Source organism: Natator depressus, chromosome 22 (assembly GCF_965152275.1).
Source record: "Natator depressus isolate rNatDep1 chromosome 22, rNatDep2.hap1, whole genome shotgun sequence".
Lineage (NCBI taxonomy): Eukaryota > Metazoa > Chordata > Testudines > Cheloniidae > Natator > Natator depressus.
Window position 1 is genome coordinate 6,941,593 of NC_134255.1, and position 20,973 is coordinate 6,962,565.

The 20,973-nt window shown below is 44.0% G+C and overlaps 1 protein-coding gene across 4 annotated transcripts in view; it reads right to left on the reverse strand.

Moving 5' to 3' along the window:
- The window catches only part of APLP2 (amyloid beta precursor like protein 2), a 70,548-nt gene extending 51,552 nt beyond the window's left edge, over positions 1–18,996 (reverse strand). For all 4 annotated transcript variants that reach the window (XM_074936774.1, XM_074936773.1, XM_074936772.1 and 1 more), the window contains exon 1: positions 18,838–18,996. In XM_074936774.1, coding sequence (XP_074792875.1) covers positions 18,838–18,924 — 87 coding nt within the window. In that variant the 5' untranslated portion in view covers positions 18,925–18,996. The remainder of the gene's footprint in view (positions 1–18,837) is intronic.
- Positions 18,997–20,973: the final 1,977 nt, after the last annotated feature.

Sequence of the window (20,973 nt, forward strand, 5' to 3'; positions counted from 1 at the left end):
TCTCTATTTAGAACAGTTTAATGCTATTAGAAAAGTAATTTATAGCATTTAAGTAAAGGGGATTGGATCCTAGCCAGTTTAACTGGTTTTACTAGGTCCAAAAAGTAAAATTACCGGAACTGACTTTAGCAAGTGCTCTCGTAATTATTGCGACACTACTGAAGTGTAAATCTGATCTAAGTAAATTATTCAACTTTTGCACTTTGTACATGCACATCTGCTTTTTAAACACACTGGGGTTTTATAGCTCAAGTATATTGACCTAGGTTGGACTGTGGTATTGCCAAGTGAAATCAAAAACTAAATGACAGGTTTCAGAGTAACAGCAGCGTTAGTCTGTGTTCGCAAAAAGAAAAGGAGTACTTGTGGCACCTTAGAGACTAACCAATTTATTTGAGCATAAGCTTTCGTGAGCTACAGCTCACTTCATCGGATGCATGTTTCAGGCTAATCCAGAGTGACCTCTAGAACCCGGTCCAAAGTATCTAAACCCCAAAGAACTTTTATCCCTAGACAGAACTTCCTTTTGAAGTTGCTTAGCTGCTTTTAAACCCAAGGCTCAGGTACCAGCAAGCCACAGAAACACAAGTCTCAAGATGAAGATACTGGTGGAGTTTATTCACTCTTTTGAATATGAGGATTTTGGGTAACTGCCTCCAATAGTTTTGTGGAATCACCTTCTCCTAAAAAAGGCCAACATAGGGTGTGGTTTTCCTGTGTAGATTTTTCTGGGTGCTCAGATGCTTCTTGCTAGAGGTAATGTGGGTATGAGGTTGCTGAGAAAACAATTGGGGCACTTCTTGTAAAAAGTGTGCACTTGAATGAGCTTGCCTTGACCAAGAAGTGGCAAAACAAGCTGGGTCCTGGACAACTGAACAAGCTTGAACTTCCTTGCATTTAAAAAACTCAGACCCCAGAAGTGCTGACTTAACACACAAATCCCATCAATACCGTGCCGATTTGAGGATAGATTGATTCTAGTATTGATTCAATAGGTCATTTCAGCCTGTGGGTAGGAAACCGGTGAGCAATTTCAGGAGATTTTTTTCTAAGTCAAAGCATGGAAACATTGCATAAGTCAATTTCTAATTATGGCTCCAGGGGAGGCTTTTTTGATCAGCTGCCTCTAGACATGGTCCACTGAGGCCTTTTATGTTTCAGACACATTTATGAATGTGTCTGTGTCTCAGCCATAGAGATTAATCTCACTGAAATCAAGTGCAATACTGCAGTGGATTAGCCCCATGAAACATAATATGCTTTTCACAGGCAACCGATCTGCCACTCAAGATGATCCCACACAAATTACAGCAGCCCACAAGATAGATATCACCACACTGGTGCTCTGCATGCTTCAATAGCCTTCTATTTAAGCAGGCAAAAGCAAGGTCCTATGCCCAACCTTTAAAGCCCTTAACAGACCATAGTTCAGCTACTTTTGAGTAGCTCCATTCATGGCCCCAAACTGATACGCTCAATAGGGACACAGATTTACGTTTGACTGAACTATATGGGACTGGAGGCAGGGAATGTTCAGAGGGCCCAAGATTATAGAAATCCATAACATGTTAGACTGAGTCCATACCAAACTATCTTAAGATCACCATGTAAACATGCTGACCTCCCCACACAAAGGAGACTCAAATTACAAAGTAGCATGGAGATGGAGAGGAAAGTAACTTAAACTAATCAAGTAACAGCTGCTGAATAGGCAGAAGAGAACAGGGTCCTTCAGAGCTTAACCTACACTGCAATTCTAGATAGGATCTCAAGTCTAGATACCAGTGTTGCACTCAACAGAAGTATCTGTACACATAAGTTTTCTATAAATCAGCTACCTTCAGGTAGGAGTTGCTTAAAAAACACCCAAAAAAACCAAATAAAACCCATGAGAAAATTCTGACCCAGATCTCCTACATACTGAATTGCTGACAGTTTTGAGGTTATACAGCCCCCTATCCATCCCCACCCCCACAACTTGTGTTGAGGGGCGAAGCTCCTTCAAGTAGTCAGAATAAGATCTCTAGTCAATGGGAATGGTCAAGTAGCCTGAAGATCAATACCTATAGTCTGGAACCACAAGTCCAAATCACGGCAAGATCAATTCAGCGCTTCATCTTTCCCTCCTTTTTACTTTGTATAGGTGTTTTGGAGGTGACCTTAGCGTACATACATAGCACATAATCCTCCACTTCAAAGTATCTGCTTAGAATAGGAGTTGGTCCCAATGGACCCTGAACAAGAGCTTTTCCTCCCACAATTGTTGTGTGGTGTGCTCTGCATCAGTTGATCATATTTCAGTGGTGTAGGTAGCTTTGAAGTCATTTAGGATTCTTTAGGATGAAAGATGTTGTGTCCATGCACTTGTTTTCCTATAAATGAAGTTCTCCAGTAGACTGAATATACTGCAGTAGTCGTCCAGTCACTATGTATTTCCTTATTTCATGCATCCCATGTTGTGCGATTTGCCTCTTAAAAAAAAGAGTCTTAATAAATGCTATTTTTATCCTCTGCCTCACATATGAGGATGTACTTTGCAATGAGAGAAATACATGATTGGAGGGATGCCAGTCTAACCTTATTAATGACAAATATTTTCCGAAAGCACAGAAATCCTCATCTCATTCCAAAGCAACTATCACAAGGCAAACCTCTGAAAAAGCCTGAAATACTCCAATACAGTAAAAGCACAAAGTGCTTAGAACACTGAGCTACCAGCCCACTAGAGAAGTTTTCAACACCCACCAAAAGTGAAGGGCCCAATTTCAGGAGTCTGGGGGGCGGGGGAGAGGAGGGCAGTGTTCAGGAGGAATATCAGCCCATAGGCAAATCAATGCCTACAAGTTCAAGTTGTAGCTATGAATGTTATTAAGCAAGGCTTGCCTAAGTACATACAGTCGATGGGTGTTCAATCTTTAGCTACAAACAGCTGCATGCATTGAACTTGTCTCACAGTTAAATACACAGTTAGCTCCAGCTGGCAGCTATGTCCTCACTGTTATGTGATCAAGTAAGATTTAATAATCACAAGTCTACTATTACACCCAATAGCAGAAAAGCATCAATAAAATAAGCCACTTTTTTTTAAAAATGGGAGTTAAACTCCAAGAGATTCCTCAAAATTAGTTACAGGCAAGGTGAAAAATCCAGCTGCAGTCAGGACACCAGGCCTATCAAACAGTAAAAGCCACTAAGTAGCTTTTTAAAAACTGGTCTTCCGCTACCTCTGTTTACTGAAATAGATGCAATCCAAGGACCAAAGATTTAGGGTCCTTGGATTGCATCTAGGTTTTCACAATGTCTCTCTAAAGCAAGTGATTTAGTTGCTGTTTGCATTCTCTCTGCTAACCAAAATCATGTTCTCCAAATCTGTATTCCAGTGCCCTTGAGGTCAATTATACCAACACTGCAAGCAATATACATGAACAATTTGTGCTGTGTGGACATGCATTAATGTAGTGTCCTGTACTCCTTATCTGAAATGAGCAAGTGAATTAACAGGATGCAACTGCCAGATGGAAGGTATGGGGTGGGGGTTTGAGCTGCTCGGGGCCTATTCTGTTTCTCTTAACCTGAGAAAATGTTCCGAGGCAAGACAGATGTTTAAGGGAACTTTGTAAAGACATAAGGAATCTAAAGTTAATGCACACAAGGAAATAGCACTAACGAAACCAAGCATTGCAGATAGCGGCTGCTCAGAAGAATCCAAGTGTGAAGTTATTACTTACTGCCTGGAGTATATTCTGAACTATGGAGTACAATCGGCTATGTATAATGGAAGAGCTGGATAAATGCTAGGTGAGAGCATGTAGCCAAAGGCTGGAGGTCTTAAGCAAACTAGGCTGAGATTTAGAAAGCTAGAACTCTCTAAGGTCAGATATGGCTCTCTGAGCTAGAGCTATGCAGGATGCAATACTGCATCAGGGCTATGCTCCAGCAGCACATCCACCTTCTGCCTTGCCTATTTGTAGATTGCATGCAAGAAGGCGGCTGTCACCCTAAGCAGAAGAGTCCCTTACTGACTAGCCTTGGTACTGAGCAAGGACTGATGCCATTTGAACAAAGCAACAGGGATCGGGGGGAGGGAAGAGAGGACATCAAGTCACACTAGCAGCAGCTAAAAGGTTAGAATAACTTACCTCTAGGTACAGATCGGCAGTAGGAGAGGGTCATTCATCCACATAGCCACTAAGGTACAAACACAAAGCCCGTAACTTTCAGGGCTTGAAAAACTGAACACCTAAGACAGAGGTTAACACAAAAGGTGGGGCTCTGGTAAGAAGCTCAACTGCTAATTCCAAGCAGGGTGCTGTTGCTGGATCACACTCAGGACACCCATCTGTCATACGCTATGGCAAGGAGATGATATACATGCAAAGGACTCCTCCAAACCCCCCCTCACTGCTGGAAAAGAGAAGCAGTCATATACACATCCCATTCATTACTTCTTGTTACTACCACTTGCCTCTTACTTCCCTTGTAACAGCTGAGTTTGATACTCTATGCCCTTCCCCTCAAATCCATCCTGACTCCTCTTACACAGCATCTGCACCCCCCCCCCCCCCCAAGTGAAATGGATGAGATTTTGGCCAGCTTTGCTGACGCCTGCGGGGTTCAGATTTGAAATGAAATTGACCAGAGTCTTAGTCCCTCTTGCTACCCTATCCATCTAGAGGGCTGCACATTTTGTTCTGAAGGCAGCAAGGATCTTGGTCACATTGATCTCTTCCAGGAGCAGGTTCCACAGTGGTGGGTCATCTTCTGAGAAAACAGCCTCCATGACTTGCTAGTGGTTGACAGTTCCATTACTGGAGGATAGAACTCCATTTGCAGACTTGGAAAGACAGCATTGGGAATACATGTGTGAGATCATCTTCACAATGAGGGCTAGGAACTCATTACTTTTAAATAAAAGCCTTAAGCCATCAGTTTCTCAGAACTGAAGTCCCTCTAATCTCAAGGGAATGTTTTCTACTCACCACTACTGACACAAAATGCAGCTTGTTAGCAGCCTGTTCAGACTAAGATGGCCCTTAATTATTCCAGTTATTTACATTGGGGGGGGGGGGGGCGCAACAAAGCATGCCGAGTCCAAAACCAAAACAGAATTTGGTGATTAAGGGCTTTCCTAGATGCTGCCATACATCAAAGCAAAGACTAGCTTCTGTTGCGAAATATGCAATTCAAATCCGCTTGAAACCTCAGATGAATGCATAATGTTTATTGTAACAGATAGTATCGTTAAGGTTTCTCTTTTTGCTGCTGTCACTGTATAGTGTGAAGTGACAATTAGTGCGATTCATCCACTAGAGTGCTGAAACAGAAATGGGACAAAGCTTTGACAGGGAGCTGGATCTAAAAAATAATGCAAGAAAATATAAGGAAGAGCCTAAAGACTGTTTTAAAAGGCACAAATTTGGCTTCTTTGATTTAGGCATCAAGGTTCTGAATTTAATGTAGGACAGATCCTTAAAATGTTTTACATCTAACTCACTTCAATGTAAGAGTAGATATTTTCTGAATGGTGTAGCAAAAATTGTTACAGAACATAGTTTTATAGGTTTCATGCCCTAGCTATACTCATGATAAAGTAACAAGTATTTAACAATTTAACAACAGCAATGGAGTAGCTATCTAGGTATTAGTGTGCTCAGTAAGTAACTTTTTGAATATCAGATCTTGCTCTATTGCACAATACGGTAACTGAAGGAAAAAGTAGGCCCAATCATAAGTCAGAAACAGAAAACTACAGAAACAGAAGTAGTCACTTTTTTTGGTGGGAGGGAAAGAGGGGGAAAGAGATATTCCGACTTAATCAGAGGTTTGTATAAAAACTTCCTTGTACGGTTGCCCCTTTTCACCTATCCTGCCTAAGCTACAGGCCAGTGACCTTACTGTACTGGACAAGATGGCCAGTTGCTTGCAAATAAAGACTCCTACAATTGCCATGGTGGAAATCAGCCGCGGTGGAAATCAACTGCTACAAGAATAAAGAAGAGGAACCATGACTCTGGCCTTGTCAGAAAGTGTAACCAAGGCAGCAGAGTCACAAAATGTTTCCCCCTCAAAGTTGGTAGCATGGGAGGGACTTACATGTGTCACTGTAACTGAGCCAATGCCTAGGGCAGACCAACACTGAAGACTGGTTGGGTCCCATCCACACTATACATTTTAACTGTACTGTAAGTGTGTTAGGCCTTGTCGACACCAGCACGTTTCTGCGCAGTACAGCAGCTTTCTGCGTTGTAACTCCCGAGGTGTACACACTAAGCCAAGCCACTTAGTGCACAGAAACTGCACAGTTGCAGCGCTGTTTTAAAAAAAAACAAAACAAAAACAAAAAACAACACCACCCACCCTGACAAGAGGGGTACAGCTTTCTGTGCCGGGGCTACAGCGCCGCATTGCCAGTAGAGACACCCTGGTCGATTACAGTGCTGCGACTGGCCTCCGGGAGGTGTCCCACAATGCAAGTTCTCGCCTCTCTGGTCATTGCTTTGAACTCTACTGCCCTGCTCTCAGGTGACCGACCATGAGCCCCACCCCTTAAATTCCTTGGGAATTTTGAAGTCCCCTTCCTGTTTGCTCTGCAGTGGTCTCAGTGCATCTTTCCAGGTGACCATGACTGCTCAATGCACCAGGTGATCCCCTGCTTGGAGCAATGCTGAGCTGCTGGACCTCATCAGCATTTAGGGAGAGGAGGCTGTCCAGTCCCAGCTGCGCTTCAGCCATAGGAATCATGATACCTACGGACAGAGTTCACGATGCATGACAAAGAGGCCATGACTGGGACACACTGTAGTGCAGGGTCAAAGTGAAGGAGCTGCGGAATGCCTACCACAAGGCATGGGAGGCAAACCCCCGCTCCGGTGCTGTGCCCAGAAGCTGCCGATTCTACGAAGAGCTGGATGGGATACTTGGTGGTGACCCCACCTCCATTGCGGATACTTCGGTTGCTCACATGCCAGCTGAGAGTGGATGGAGCCAGGGGGAGAAAATCTTGGACAAGGATATAGAGGGAGAAGGGGACCCAGAGGCAGAGGACCACCTGGAGGTCAGAGATGCATGCAGCCAGGAGCTCTTCTCTACCCCGGAGGAAGCTAGCTAGTCACAGCTGTCAGAGCTTGGTGAAGCGCAAACAGGAAAGGCCGCCTCTGGTAAGTGGCTTTGATTTTGGGAATCGCTGAAGCAAGTTGTTGGGGCAGGAAGGTTGCAGAAAGCAGGCGTGTGTCTCTATGATGCTCATACCACCACATGCCTAGTTTGAGCAGCAGAACAGAGCACTGATTGACTCCCTCACTTCACAGGAATCGGCCTCAGATCTCCAAGAAACTCATGGATATACTGAGCAAATCAGCTGCCACTGGTTCTTTGGCAGAGCTGCTTTGTTGCTTGCCCCATTAAGGGTAACTTTCCCACACCACTCTGTTGTCGCGGGGAGGGGGGGATGCGACGGACCATGCTGCACACAGGCGAGCTGCATAAGGACCAGGTGGAAGCTGCAGTCTTAGAGAAGACCTTCTCTTGATTCCCTGCTCACCCTCAGCAGTGAGATATCTTCCGTAATGAAGATAGCCTATGGAAAATGTGGGGACAGGAATGATTATAATAAGGCCCCCCTCATACAGTGCTGGCTCTCCCAAAGAGAGATGTGTCCAGTACGGTCCTGGAACACTGATTTCCCGTGCCCCTGTGATTACTGACCATTTTGGGAGTCTTGTGGCTCTTGTGCTCGCCTGGGGTCAACCAGTTAGTGATAGGTATGTGAATAGTGGCTGTGTTTTAAGTCACTGAATCAGTGGTCTCTGTGTTGCAAACAATACTGCTTCTGTAAAATGTTGCATTTTGGCTTCACAGATATGACCTTGGGAGCCCAGCCTCCCCCTTTGTTATCACTGGCTGTACAGCGGTGCAGAATTAGAAAGTGGCCATACAGAATTAAGGATGACTTTCTGCGTCACGTCATGATGCACTCCGTGGCCAAAAAACAAGTATTGAAGGAGTAGTGGGACAACAAGAAGACAGACCCAAAAGGAGAACGTGGCGCGCCAGAACGGAGCCATGGAGTGGCTCTTAAACATCATGGAGTGCCAAGAGGACAGGCACCAGGTGTTACTAGCACTGCCAACTGAGCAGCTCCACGCCCACACTTCCCTGCAGCTGCTATCACAAAACTGAAAAGGAAGACTTGTGGCACCTTAGAGACAAACCAATTTATTTGAGCATAAGCTTTCGTGAGCTACAGCTCACTTTAACTCTTTCCCATGCACCCCCCAGACACTGCCAGCACACTCTTATCAACCTCCTGGCTCCAGTCTGTACCTGCTGCATTCCACTCCTTCCCCGTCACAGTCCAGCACTGCAGACTCCTAGTACCCACTGCACTCAACACCTGTCCCTTTGCAGTTTAGCCCTGCTGAAGTACAGTACCCACTGCACTGTACTCCAAAGGAGAAGGTTGGATAGGATACCTGGACATACACAATCTTTAACCGTCCCAGGACCCCACCTCCTCCTAGGACCCTCCCTTCCCCCATCCACCTCAGTGCTGATGTGTTTTGCTTGTGTCTCTCCTCCCATTATTGGGATAACAAGCATGTTTTTAAACCAAACCAATCTTTATTCCATTAACTGAAAGCAAAAAACCCTGCAAAGCACCAGGCAATTTTCTTCAATCTTCACAGTGCATCATCTGCACCAATCACAATCACCTCCTAGCATTACAAGCACTGCACTCCCGAGCATAGAAACAAATATTAGCGGCTTTCAGCTTCAAATTGCTCTATCAAGGGATCCCTGTTCCTTAAGGCCCTGCGCTGTGCCCCCTTAATAGCCCTGGTCTCTGGCTATTCAAATTCAGCCTCCAGGCACTGAGCCTCAGTGGTCCAGCCCCGAGTGAAGCTTTCACCCTTCCCTTCACAAATATTCTTGAGCGTACAGCATGCTGCTATAAGCATAGGAAGACTGCCACCCACCAGGTCCAGCCTCCCATGTAGGCAGCACCAGCGGGCTTTTTAAACAGCCAAAAGCCCACAGTCATTCTGCACTTGCTCAGCCTGTTGTTGAACCACTCCTTGATATGGTCAAGGTGCCCTGTGTATGGCTTCATAAGCCACAGAATTAAGGAGTAGGCAGGATCCCCCAGGATCACAATGGTCATTTTGACTTCCCCTATGGTGATCTTCTAGACTGGGAAGAAAATCCCTGCTTGCAGCTTCCTGAACAGGCCAGTGTTCCAAAACATGCATGTCTCATGCACCTTTCCAGACCAGCCTGAGAAGCATACAGAAATACCCCTTCCGATTAACATACTGGGTGGTTAGGTGGTCTGGTGCCAGAATTGGAATATGTATGCCATCTGTTACCTGCCGCAGTTAGGGAAGCCTATTAGTGCAAAGCCATCCACAACTTCATGCATGCTGTACAGAGTCAGTGTCTTTCCGAGCAGGATGCGATTAATGGCCCTGCACGCTTCCATCAACTCGAGTCCAACGATTGACTTTTCCACTCTGAACTGGTTAGCAACAGATTGGTAGCAGTCTGGAGTGGTCAGCTTCTACAGTGTAATCACCAAGCGCTTCTCCAACAGCGGAGCAGCTCTCATTCTCGTGTCCTTCCACCACAGGGCTGGCATGAGCTCATCACACAGTCCCCTGTATGCGGGTTTCCTCATCCAGAAGTTCTGCAGCCACTGCTCATGATCCCAGACGTGCATCATGATGTGATCCCACCACTCCGTGGGTGTTTCCTGAGCCCAGAAGCGGTGTTCCACTGTGGTCAGCACCTCCGTGAACGTCACAAGCAATCTCATGTCGTAGTTACTACATGTGGCGAGGTCAATGTTCAACTACTCTTGCCTTTGTAGTTTAAGGAATAACTCCACTGCCACTCGTGATGCGTTAGTAAGAGCGAGCAGCATATTGGTCAACAGTGCGGGATCCATTCCTGCAGATCAAAGAGGCAGAGCAGAGCATGCAGAACACAAACTGTTGAAAGATGGTGCCTAATGCTGATGGAAGCATAGGGATTGCTAGGATCCCTATCCTGTCCCAATGCATCATGGGGCATTGGGACAGGACCCAGGATGCCCCACGGCCCCCTCTGCCTTCCTGTAACTCTTAGCAGCAGAAGAGGAAGAGATGATCTGTGGGATAGCTGCTTAGAGTACACCGCTCCGAATACTGCTGCAAGTGTCGGAAGTGTGAACACTGTTGTGCAGGCAGTTGACAGTGTGAACACACAACAGTGGTTTCCCTTCAGCACTCTGAGCGGCACTATCACTGCCAGCGTAGACATACCCGTAGCATTGTAACTGGGCATAGATGAATCCTGAAGCTCCCATCAGCAAGGATCTATCAGAATCCCAACTTCTTTACTCCAGAGGTCAGTAGGAATAAGTAAGTTTGTATCAGACTATAAAATGAAAACTCAAAGTGAAGGTGTCTCATAAGTGCCCCCTTATTCACAAGGCAGGCTAAGATTGTGTCATGGTTATTTTTAGTGAAAGACATGGATAGGTCACAGGCAATGAACAAAAACTCACGGAAAGCATGACCTGTCTGTGATATTTGCTGCTGCAGCTCCATGGTTCCCCCTCCGCCCACAGCAGCTGGGAGCTGCAGGGGCAGCTATTTCCCCCGAAGAGAAAACGGGACATCCCCAGCCACTCACCCGAGGCACTCCCCTCCCCACCCCTCCACGAGAGGCTGTCGCCTGTCGCCAGAACCCTGCCACAGCCCTGCTGGCTGCCAGCTCCAAAGTCCCGCAGCCCCTGGGGCTGAAGCAGAAAATGTCTGAGGTCTCTGCAAGTCACACATTCTGTGACTTCCATGACACAAATGTAGCTTTATTCATAAAAAATAAGCACTTTTATGACTGAGGAAGCTGATCATGTGAAATTCCCCCCCCCCCCAACCCCTCTAATTTTTTTTTATTGTGGTATTGCATTTTATTTACTCAGATTGTTTTTTTTCAGTTCCTTATTTCCAGCCATTAACACACAGGGCAGGGAGTTGTACTGAACTGCCTTTCTACAGTCACTTTTCAAACTAGAACCGAACAAGGAAGAGACCATCTGACCACAAGTTATGAAATGCTGAGTTGTCAAATATTTTGTACACTTACCTCCTGTTTGTGCAGTGTATGAACTGAGCATAAATTATCTACTCCAGAACTGCCCTCCACAAGCTAAAGCATTTTACCAAACAAAATCTTATCACATCACTTGTTTAACACTGAATCACTAACATGCTGCAACAGCAGTTTGGAGGTAATTTCCTATCCAGTCTTTGAACCTTTGCAAGTTACACTAGTTGTTCAAACAAGTTTAGTTGGCTTTCATTTTTCATCTATATGTTACATTTTGCAGCAGTCTCCAAAACTAAGACTACAAATGTATATATTTCTTTTTTCCTGTTCCCACCCAAAAGATGCTCTCTCAAAACTTTCTGGCTTCTAATAGAAGAGGATTTTATAAGGAAAAATTTTATTCAAATTGTAAGGCAGTTATACTCTGTCATCAACACACCCAGTTCCTGGTAGCTGAACAAAAAAAATTCTAAGTAGTCTATTTTTGCTACTTTGCCAGCAGAGATCAGTATCTGATCTCACTCCTGGGATGGGCAGAAGAAATTCATCTTCAGGTACTAAGCTTGGCTTCGGTCTTACATGCAATACCTAGGAGTAGGTTCAACTACAAGAGAAGTTTCAAGGTCACTTGCCTTCCTCAAGGTACTTAAGTTAGAGTCAGACAATGCTGTTGGATTTCCTTTATCACCATCAGAGGTGAAAAGGGAAATATGTTGCCCCAGTGTTCAGGTGCTGTATTGCATAACATTTTAACATTTGCACCTAAACATAAACAAGCAGCGTACAGATGAGTAAACCAAAAGGAGAGAACTCCTGTTTGAGTTACTTTAGTTTAAACAAAAATATTTTACCACTGACAGCATGAAAATTGATTGCAAGTAAACGTGCTCTTGACAGGCAAAGGGTGCAACTGTGCCTTTTTACACGGAAAGCATATACGGGTCCACATCTCCAAACGGGTGTTTATTTTTCCTCCAACTAATTAGATCTAAAAGGTCCAATGTAATGCTTGAAACTGAAGTGCTGGTAAGCAGCTTAGTTGTATGAAGAAAAGGAGTACTTGTGGCACCTTAGAGACTAACCAATTTATTTGAGCATAAGCTTTCGTAGAGCTGTAGCTCATGAAAGCTTATGCTCAAATAAATTAGTTAGTCTCTAAGGTGCCACAAGTCCTCCTTTTCTTTTTGCGAATACAGACTAACACGGCTGCTACTCTGAAACCTGTTAGTTGCATGAGTTTCTGATCAGGTAGATACCTGATTACATAAAACTCTCTAGAGTATTTTTTGCTGCTACCAAAGTTAGTTTAGCTTCATTTACAGAACCATTAGTATTTTGGTCACCCATCTAAAGTCAAAACTTAACGCTTTCTTTTGGAATGCAATTCTGAAGATTTGAATTCTTTGAACTCAAACATTAGCTCAACTAGCTAAGCTGCCATTTTATATCAACTACAGGAAGCCAGACAATGTGAAGTTAAAATGACTCCAACCTAGTTTCTTTTGAAAAAAAGATTGATTTTCACCATGTACCTGTGTGAGGTTGGACTACAGCTGAAGCACTTGAATAGTTAGGTATATAAACCATATTCAATCAATAGCGAAACAGCCTATTGTGCAGTCCCATGGCAGACACTATTAAGTCTCACAACAGGAATTAGTCATTTAGTCCAGATCCTACAAACAAATACTCACTGCATAAGCGATACTTACATATGTAAATGCTTGGAGGATATCAAGCACTTAGGTTTCATGTTACATGTTATACTTGCATGGAGTAGTAAATTAAAAAGGCTAAATTTTTAAACCTTGTAGGAGTGGCAATGTGGGATCAACTGAAATTTTAAAAAAGGGCAAAATACCAGGAAACTGTCTAACAGATCCAGATTCCCTTGGAAGTCATGAAAACCCTTTCACTTAAGACAGAGGCACAATAGTTATCCCCCCACAAAACAATCCAAGGAGAGAATGACTGAGCTTAAAATCTTTTCCACCTCTAACAGCTTGATTAGACTCAAAAACTATTTTTAAAATTTGTTAGGTTTAAAGTCCATTAAGACACTTTGAGTTCACCTCTACCTTTGTGAGAAAGTACAAATCTTTTTCTAAAAAATACTCCTTATATCCTAGTTTAGACAAATCTTAATTCAATGAACATCATTCAGGTCCCTTGCACTGTAGGAAGAACTTCAAGTGTCCAGTCCCACTACAAGCCTGCTTTAGTCCATTATTAAAGGGACATTCCGAACCGACACCCTCGTTTCTTCCCCCCTTACTATTTGATAACCATCGCAATCACTGTCAGTGAAAATAATTTCTCATTTTCAGTTTTATTTCATCAATTTTTACTTTTGGTTATTTTCCCAGATTATCTGGGACTATGCCACAACTAGATATCAAGTTCGCAGTATCCCTTGAAGATAATCCAATTATAACATTCATGCTTTGCCTATGATCAATTTGTCACTACTGGCTGATAAATGAGTCATCACATACATACATGGAAATTCAACAATATATATTTCAGGAGGAAACAACTCAGGATCCTTCAGCTACAGAACTAGATGTGAAGTTTTACCAGAATCATTTATAGAACACTACAGGTGTATGAAGCATCCCAACTACGAGCTATATATCATTATAGATTAAATGCCATGCTTTCTTCTAGAGAGTATTAATTGAAATCTTTAGTAAAAGTTAGTTTTCCCTCACAAAAGAAGAATAAAGGTGAACAGGCCGAAGACTACTTTAATGTTCAGAGAGTTTAGTAGTTCGTGATGAGGATAGTTTAAAATGTTTCAGTCTAGCATTAGAGTTAATGGCTCAGTTTTTATAGAATTGATGTGGAACTGGAAAGTGTTATGCTCCTTTTGCATTTTCAAGTTACATGTATCTAGGATCAAAAGTCTGAACCTTTAATAAAACATTTGTTGAAGATGCTGCAGGCAAAATAAGTTATGCCTGTAAGATATTTCACCCATAAACCTTACAGAACTCTGCATATAGATTACATTAGACAGGTTTACAAAAGTAAAAGATTAAGACACCAAACTTTCCTTGGACTACTGGGTGTTGAGTGTGACAGAGGCAATATACAGCAATAGACGCTTCGGCCCTATTACGTATGTTTAGAAGCAAGGAATTAAGCCTTACTATTACAATCTGTATTTTTAAAAAGTGAATAAATCCATGTCCTACAAAATTATGCAACAATCAATGATCAAATGTGTGAAGACACTGATTCAGAATTCTTTACACAATGCACACAGAAAATAAGGTTTCAAAACTACACCTTAAATTCCAGGAAAGCTGAAAACATTCTCCAAAGAATGGGGTTTACCTCTCTCCAGCATTTTAACTTGCAATAAGAGTAACAAGACCTCCCTGCAGTATCTTATGCATGTTTTCTATTGGTCTTTCTTCCTTATATGTAAAATACATATCAGAGGGACCTTACCTTTAAGACCTGGGAAAGTCTTTAGATATGCTCATATTGTTTACATATGGAGACTGATAAAATGCAGCATGAAACTTAACTATAAAACTAGCTTGCTTTCAGTTCCCAAAATTTAACAGACACATGGTTACAACTGTTATTTCACAGAACTGAAATTTCTTGGAACTGTAATGTGGGGGTGGTAATTCTGAGTCAAAAGAACAAGTCACTGAGGCTGGCAGCAATGGTACAAGACAGCTATATTTGAAAATGCCGAAGTGTACCAAAAAATGACGACATTGACTAAACAATTTTGCCTCAAGGTGATCTGGTTTATACCTCACCCAAAATCCTAGTAGTTGTTCAAGACTGCTTATCTAGGGGCCATACCATCCACAATAGCTATCTAAAAAGGCCATTAAAAATAAACCTCATTTTTCAAATCTTATTACATTTGTATTACTTCAGACTCAATTATATAAAAGGTCAAGTGAATAAAGCAGAAACTTCATGTCTTTAAAGAGCTTGAGAAGAGAAATGAAGGAGTTGATAGTTGGAATAAAGATTACGTTAGAATGATTTTTAAGCTTGACGTCCAGTGTCTTTTTGAAGCTCTCCGAGCAAACTTTGCAAACAAGAGGCAGGAAGCATGAGAGTTCAAGTAATTTAAGGTTTCAGAGTAGCAGCCATGTTAGTCTGTATCCGCAGAAAGAAAAGGAGGACTTGTGGCACCTCAAGGTGCCACAAGTCCTCCTTTTCTTTTTTCAAGTAATTTAAGTCATCTGGAAACACATCACTATGCAAGAGAAACCACCATTAGATAGTTGCCACAACCAATGGATCAGTATTTCTGTTGTGTGTTCATATTCCAATTTATTTGGAAGGGACCTTGCACAAGCTGGACCTTTCATCAACACATGATAGGGCGCAGGAGAGAACATTTGACTGTCACCAGTTGACAGGTCTTTGCAGAATGCACCATCCAGTATGAAGTTGCGTATACAGGTACTTCCCAACAAAACACACACACTGAAATAAGTAATTTGTTTGCAGATTATTGGACATACAACAGACAGGGAATGGCATCTGAGATATTGAAGGGATAGAAAATTCAACTAATGGGAACATGCCAAAGCACCTAAATAAGCACACACACTATCATGCATTTTCCTACTGCAAGTAACCAATTTTAAACTTAAATTATACACTATCAAAACCATGATGTTCTGCAAATTCTAGGAAATGACCTGGCACCCATACTACAGCATTGAGAACAATATAAAAATGTAGACTGGTGTTGAGTTCACCACCAGGGTCTCAAAAACAACAGTTTTAATTCTCGTCTACACTAACATTTCACAGCTCCAATTCTCCACAGGTAATCACAACAGCAGAAGCGGGAGTATCAACTGGATTCAAACTGAGTTGTTTAACCCTACTCGGAGTACATTTAAATAACAGTGGTAAAAATGCACAAGTTACAGCCTCCACCATTCATACCCCTAATTCCATATCCTAATTTTTCTGGTGTAAATAAGGCCTTGAAATAAAATTAAAGCTATTTTTGCTTTCCAACAAAGCAGTTGGCATTTACCACATGTAGTGCAAGCTCATAAACAAATCTTTCACCAGGGATGCATATAAGCAGCTGAGCTAGTCTAGGATATGACGGAGGAAGTGGCCTACAAAGTTGGCAGAGGTTTTAACAGGTGCAGGATACAGGATATTAATCCAACTATCTGAGAGAAATACTAAACGTTCTTCACTGGCAAGTCAGTGCCAAGTAATCTCATCTGGGCTTTAGTTGAAATTCCTCAGGCCAGTCTTAGTTATCTCCCTGGCAAAACAATACCGAGGCAGATTTTTCAGGATCATGTCCTGTCATCAGACTACCACCTTGTCACATCAGACCTGTAGTAATTTTTAACAGAGAACTATAACTCGTGCAAAATAAATAGGTGAAATGCCATTCTTTAAGTGATAGCTGTGCAGGAAGGGGGAAAAAAAAAAATCACTGACGACATTAGTTCTGCAGAACATCTATGAGGAACATTTAAAGAAATGTTATTGTCAGTTGGTAATTACAGAAAGCTCAGGGCTTCAGATTTTTGTACAGCGCTCCTGTGGCCGTTCTGCTTAATCAAGGCTGCTACAGTCTTACAGTAAACTAAGTGTGTCAAATCAGGCCATTCATAAATATCCATAACATGTCTGTCCCTCTCTAAAACACTATCAATGTATGTATTACTAAATTAGAACCTTTGTGATGATCAGCATGTGCTTAACTACCTATTTTGAGAGTTCACCCTGGTAGACAGGTTATGTCGAAAACAGAGTCCTAAACTACCATGAGATCTTAGTTAGATTACAGAACTTTGGTGTTTAAGGAGAAGGAAGGAAGCCAGCCTTAAAAAAACCCCAACACTTTGTATTCTACTCTATTTGGGGGAAAAAAAGACATTTAAATATTTCCTAGTCATCAGATGCAAACCCACTGCACTTGCATAAAGCTTTAATCTGAAAGACAATGCAATGGATAGTTGAAAATTTTAGATTTATTCAGAATCTATTAAGAGGATAATGAAGCCTTGACCAAATGGATGCATTTAACTGAGGCTTTTCCCTATGAAGTTGCCCTCTAATAGTCTAAGCTTCTAGACCAATCTGAGAAACTCACATTACTTGTTACAGTGCCAAGAATGCAGAGGTCAGTTCTCATTTGGGCGGGGGGGGGGGGGGGGGAAGAGGTGGAGTAGAGGAAAAAGGTACCACAGAGGGATTCAGCTAGTTAACCCTGAAATCTGCAACTGGACAGGAAAAGACATTCCCAGCCTAATGCTGCAGCACGATTGTTGAAACAAACTGAAAATTAGAATTTGTTTCCTTAGCACAGTTTTGCATCAATACCCGTCCAACTCAAGATCACAGCATCAATTCTTTTGATGCAGCAAGAAGAAGCTTTATATATTCCAGAAATCCTAAATTGTCTTCACAGGCAAAGGGAAATTCCGGCCACACTTATGCTTTCAAATCAGAAATTTCTGTTGCTGCTTTAGTAACAACATGGTAAGATGGCGAAACGTCCTCTTGTTCTACAGAGCTGAGACCACCTTTGCTGAACTATCTCCTATCTAAAGCTGCCGGACAATGAATATTTCATTGTTTTCTTTTACAAAAATGCTGCCCTTGGATAGCATTAGATCCTTTTGGTACATGTAAGAAACAAAAGGACATGGGTAACATCTTTTCCTTAAGCTCAATTTGCAGACCACCGATTTAGGAAGGCAATTACACCCAGTTGATACTGGACAGCTGTAACAAATGGGCAAACACAAGCCAAACATGCCTGCTGGTATGCCAGCATTTCTATGCTATGGTCTGAGACACTGAGGCACTAAAAACGTAACACAATCCAGGCGAACAAAATTATCAGAAGCAAATCAGGTTGCGAGACTGGAAATGGCAAGTTCAGCTCTTATGTATGAGGAACATGACACCAGCTGCCCCCCCCCATCCCACCCCCGGAGGACTTTTATCACCAAGAGGGCGATGGGTTAACTTCCTTTCCCAGTCTCGTTTTACCCTGAGCTGTTATCCCAGAGCTGTGCATTGGTGGGTGGGGGCAAAGTCACCCAAAGCTCTAGATATGGAGTCAAGAGGGAAAACATGCTGAGAAACCAGTGACAGTGCTTGGATCCAGAGAGCAACCCCCACCCCGCTCCCCCGGGGTCGGAAAGTGGGGGGGGGGGGCGCCGCGGGCCTCTCTCCCCTCCCCCGGGGTCGGAAAGTGGGGGGGGCGGGCGCGGGGCTCTCCCCCCTCCCCCGCCGCCCTGGGAAAGCCCCCCCCCTCCCCCGGGGTCGGAAAGTGGGGGGCTCTCCTCCCCCCCGCCGCCCTGGGAAAGCCCCCCCCTCCCCCGGGGTCGGAAAGTGGGGGGCTCTCCTCCCCCCCGCCGCCCTGGGAAAGCCCCCCCCTCCCCCGGGGTCGGAAAGTGGGGGGTTCTCCCCCCCCGCCGCCCTGGGGAAAGCCCCCCCTCCCCCGGGGTCGGAAAGTGGGGGATTCTCCCCCCCCGCCGCCCTGGGGAAAGCCCCCCCTCCCCCGGGGTCGGAAAGGGGGGCTCAGAACAGGTAACCTGAGGGGAGCAGGGGTGGGCCGGTAAATCCCCCTTCCCACCCCGCCCTCGGTGCCTTTCACGCGGCCTCTGCGGCGGCCGGGCTCCGCCACTGCGCCAAGGCGGGAGGGGGCTCTGCGGCGGGAGCACCCCCGGCCCACCCACGCAGAAACGCCCCACCGCACCGCGCCGGGCCGGGCCGCACCTCGATGTAGCCGGCCAGCGTGGCCGCGGGGCCCGTGAGCGCCAGCAACAGGAGCAGCCGCAGCCCCAGCCCTGCGCCCGCCGCCATCCCGCCCGTCTCCGTCTCCGCCGCCGCCCAGCAGCTTCTGCGGCCTCAGTGCCCGGAGTCCGGCGACGGCGGGGAGCCGCCTCACAAAGCCACGCCCACGCTCACGCCCACGCCAATCACAGAGAGAGGAGCCGGGAAACCACGCCTCTGTCCCCGCTCCGGCCAATCACAGCGACGTAGCGACGACACGGCCACGCCCCAGCTCCAGCCGCGACCAGAGACAGATCCTGCGAGGGAGGGAGCCACGCCCATCACTCCGAGTCTCCGCCAATCAGAGCAAGCGTGACCGGGGAGCGCCCCACCCATCCATGCAGCACCACGCCCCCAAGCGCCAGCCAATCACGGGGCGTGGCCCCAGGCTGCCGGCCCCACCAGCTGCCAGCATGCGCTGCTAGCCAGGCGTGGGCTGGGCTTGGGGCGGGGACTCGGGAGATGGCAGAAGGGCTCCACTAGTCCCTGACTTCCAGGCCCAAGCACGATGTCCGGTGAGCAACCGCTTTCCTAAGCCCTGCAAGAAATTGCCACCTGTGGTATTGCATTACTCAAGAGCATCAGAGGGGCAGAGTTAAGGCTGGATGGGCAGCCTTCCTGGCCTCAGAATGCTTTTGCAACCTTAGTTTTCTGTTTTCAACGTTTTTGGATTGGACTTCCTAGGGTTTTTTAAAAATGAAGAACAAAAAGATATAACAAAAAGCATAAAAAGGAACCTCTCTCTGGAAGAGACAGAAGGAAGCTACACTGGTTTGCAAATAAAACAACCAAACAGCAATCCCACAATCCATTTGTTAATTAGTAAATTTCATAAAATGGAACAATTGGTCTGCCTTGTTGCAATGCCCCTGTAAGGAAGGAGAGGGCCACAAAATCCACTCAGACCCTTTTGGACCATGTTATTTATTTTTAGAGACTAAATGTTGCATAACTCTGAAATGTTTGCTACAACCCTGCTCTATACAGTTTTACATTAACAGCAGGTTTGGAATGCTACACTCTGCAATTACAGATTCAAATCCCAGCATGGTGAAATCAGCTCTCCATGTTTTTGAGAGACAAAAATTGAATGGTAATAGTAACAGGATTGCAGTAAAGCCCTACTCCAAATCCGAGCTCCGTCGTGTTAGGTGCTGTGTAAACAAAATGAAAGCACTAAGCTCCAAATCCTCAAAAGTATTTAGGCAGCAAACGCCCACTGAAATCGATGAGAGTTAGGTGCCTAAATACCACTGAGGATCTGGGTCTAACTGTGAGTGGAAAAGATGACAATATAATAAACTGCTTTGGGGGTCTGTTTGTTTTTTTGTTTTTGTTTTTAAGGGAATAATATCTACATTAAAGATCTCAGAGCAATTTTTGTAAAATAATATGTTTGCCCCTCAGATGTCACCTACCCCCACTTTTGTGTAGTATGCTGCAGACCCGTTTTTTTTTTTTTTTTGGTTTTTTTTTGCACTTCACCCAGGAAATGGTTTGATTGCAAATGACAAAAGAGCACACTGTCAACTCAAAAATAATCAGTGTAAACAGACATATTTCTCTACCTATGCCACTTAATACAGATGATTAAAACTGAACAAATTTTAAAAATCCTATTTACTTGTCACATTTGTAGCACTTTTTTAATTTTTGCTTTTCTCAGTTTAAAAAAAAGTCAGTCAAATCAGTTGTATTGCTGTTGATCGTTTCACTTTTAGAGCTTCTGTGGCGTTATGTTTGAGTTGCAACATTTCAGGAAATGTTTAAAATCAGTTGTAGCAAATTGGAGTTGACGTGATTCCACTATGTATATAATTTGTAAAACACTTGAGTCCTTCCGAAAGAAAAACACTGTATAGAATAGATGTAAGCCATTTATTATTTATTTATTATTTGTTGTTTGGCTTTCACAATGATGGAGAAGATAGTTAAACAAAAGGTAGTGGGTGAAATCCTAGTCTCATTGAAGTCAATGGTTAGTCATTAATTTCAATAGGGCTAAGATTTCACCCCCAAAATCTAAAAGATGCCACTACCTAAAGCAGAAATATTTTCTGTAATGTAATTAAAAAATAG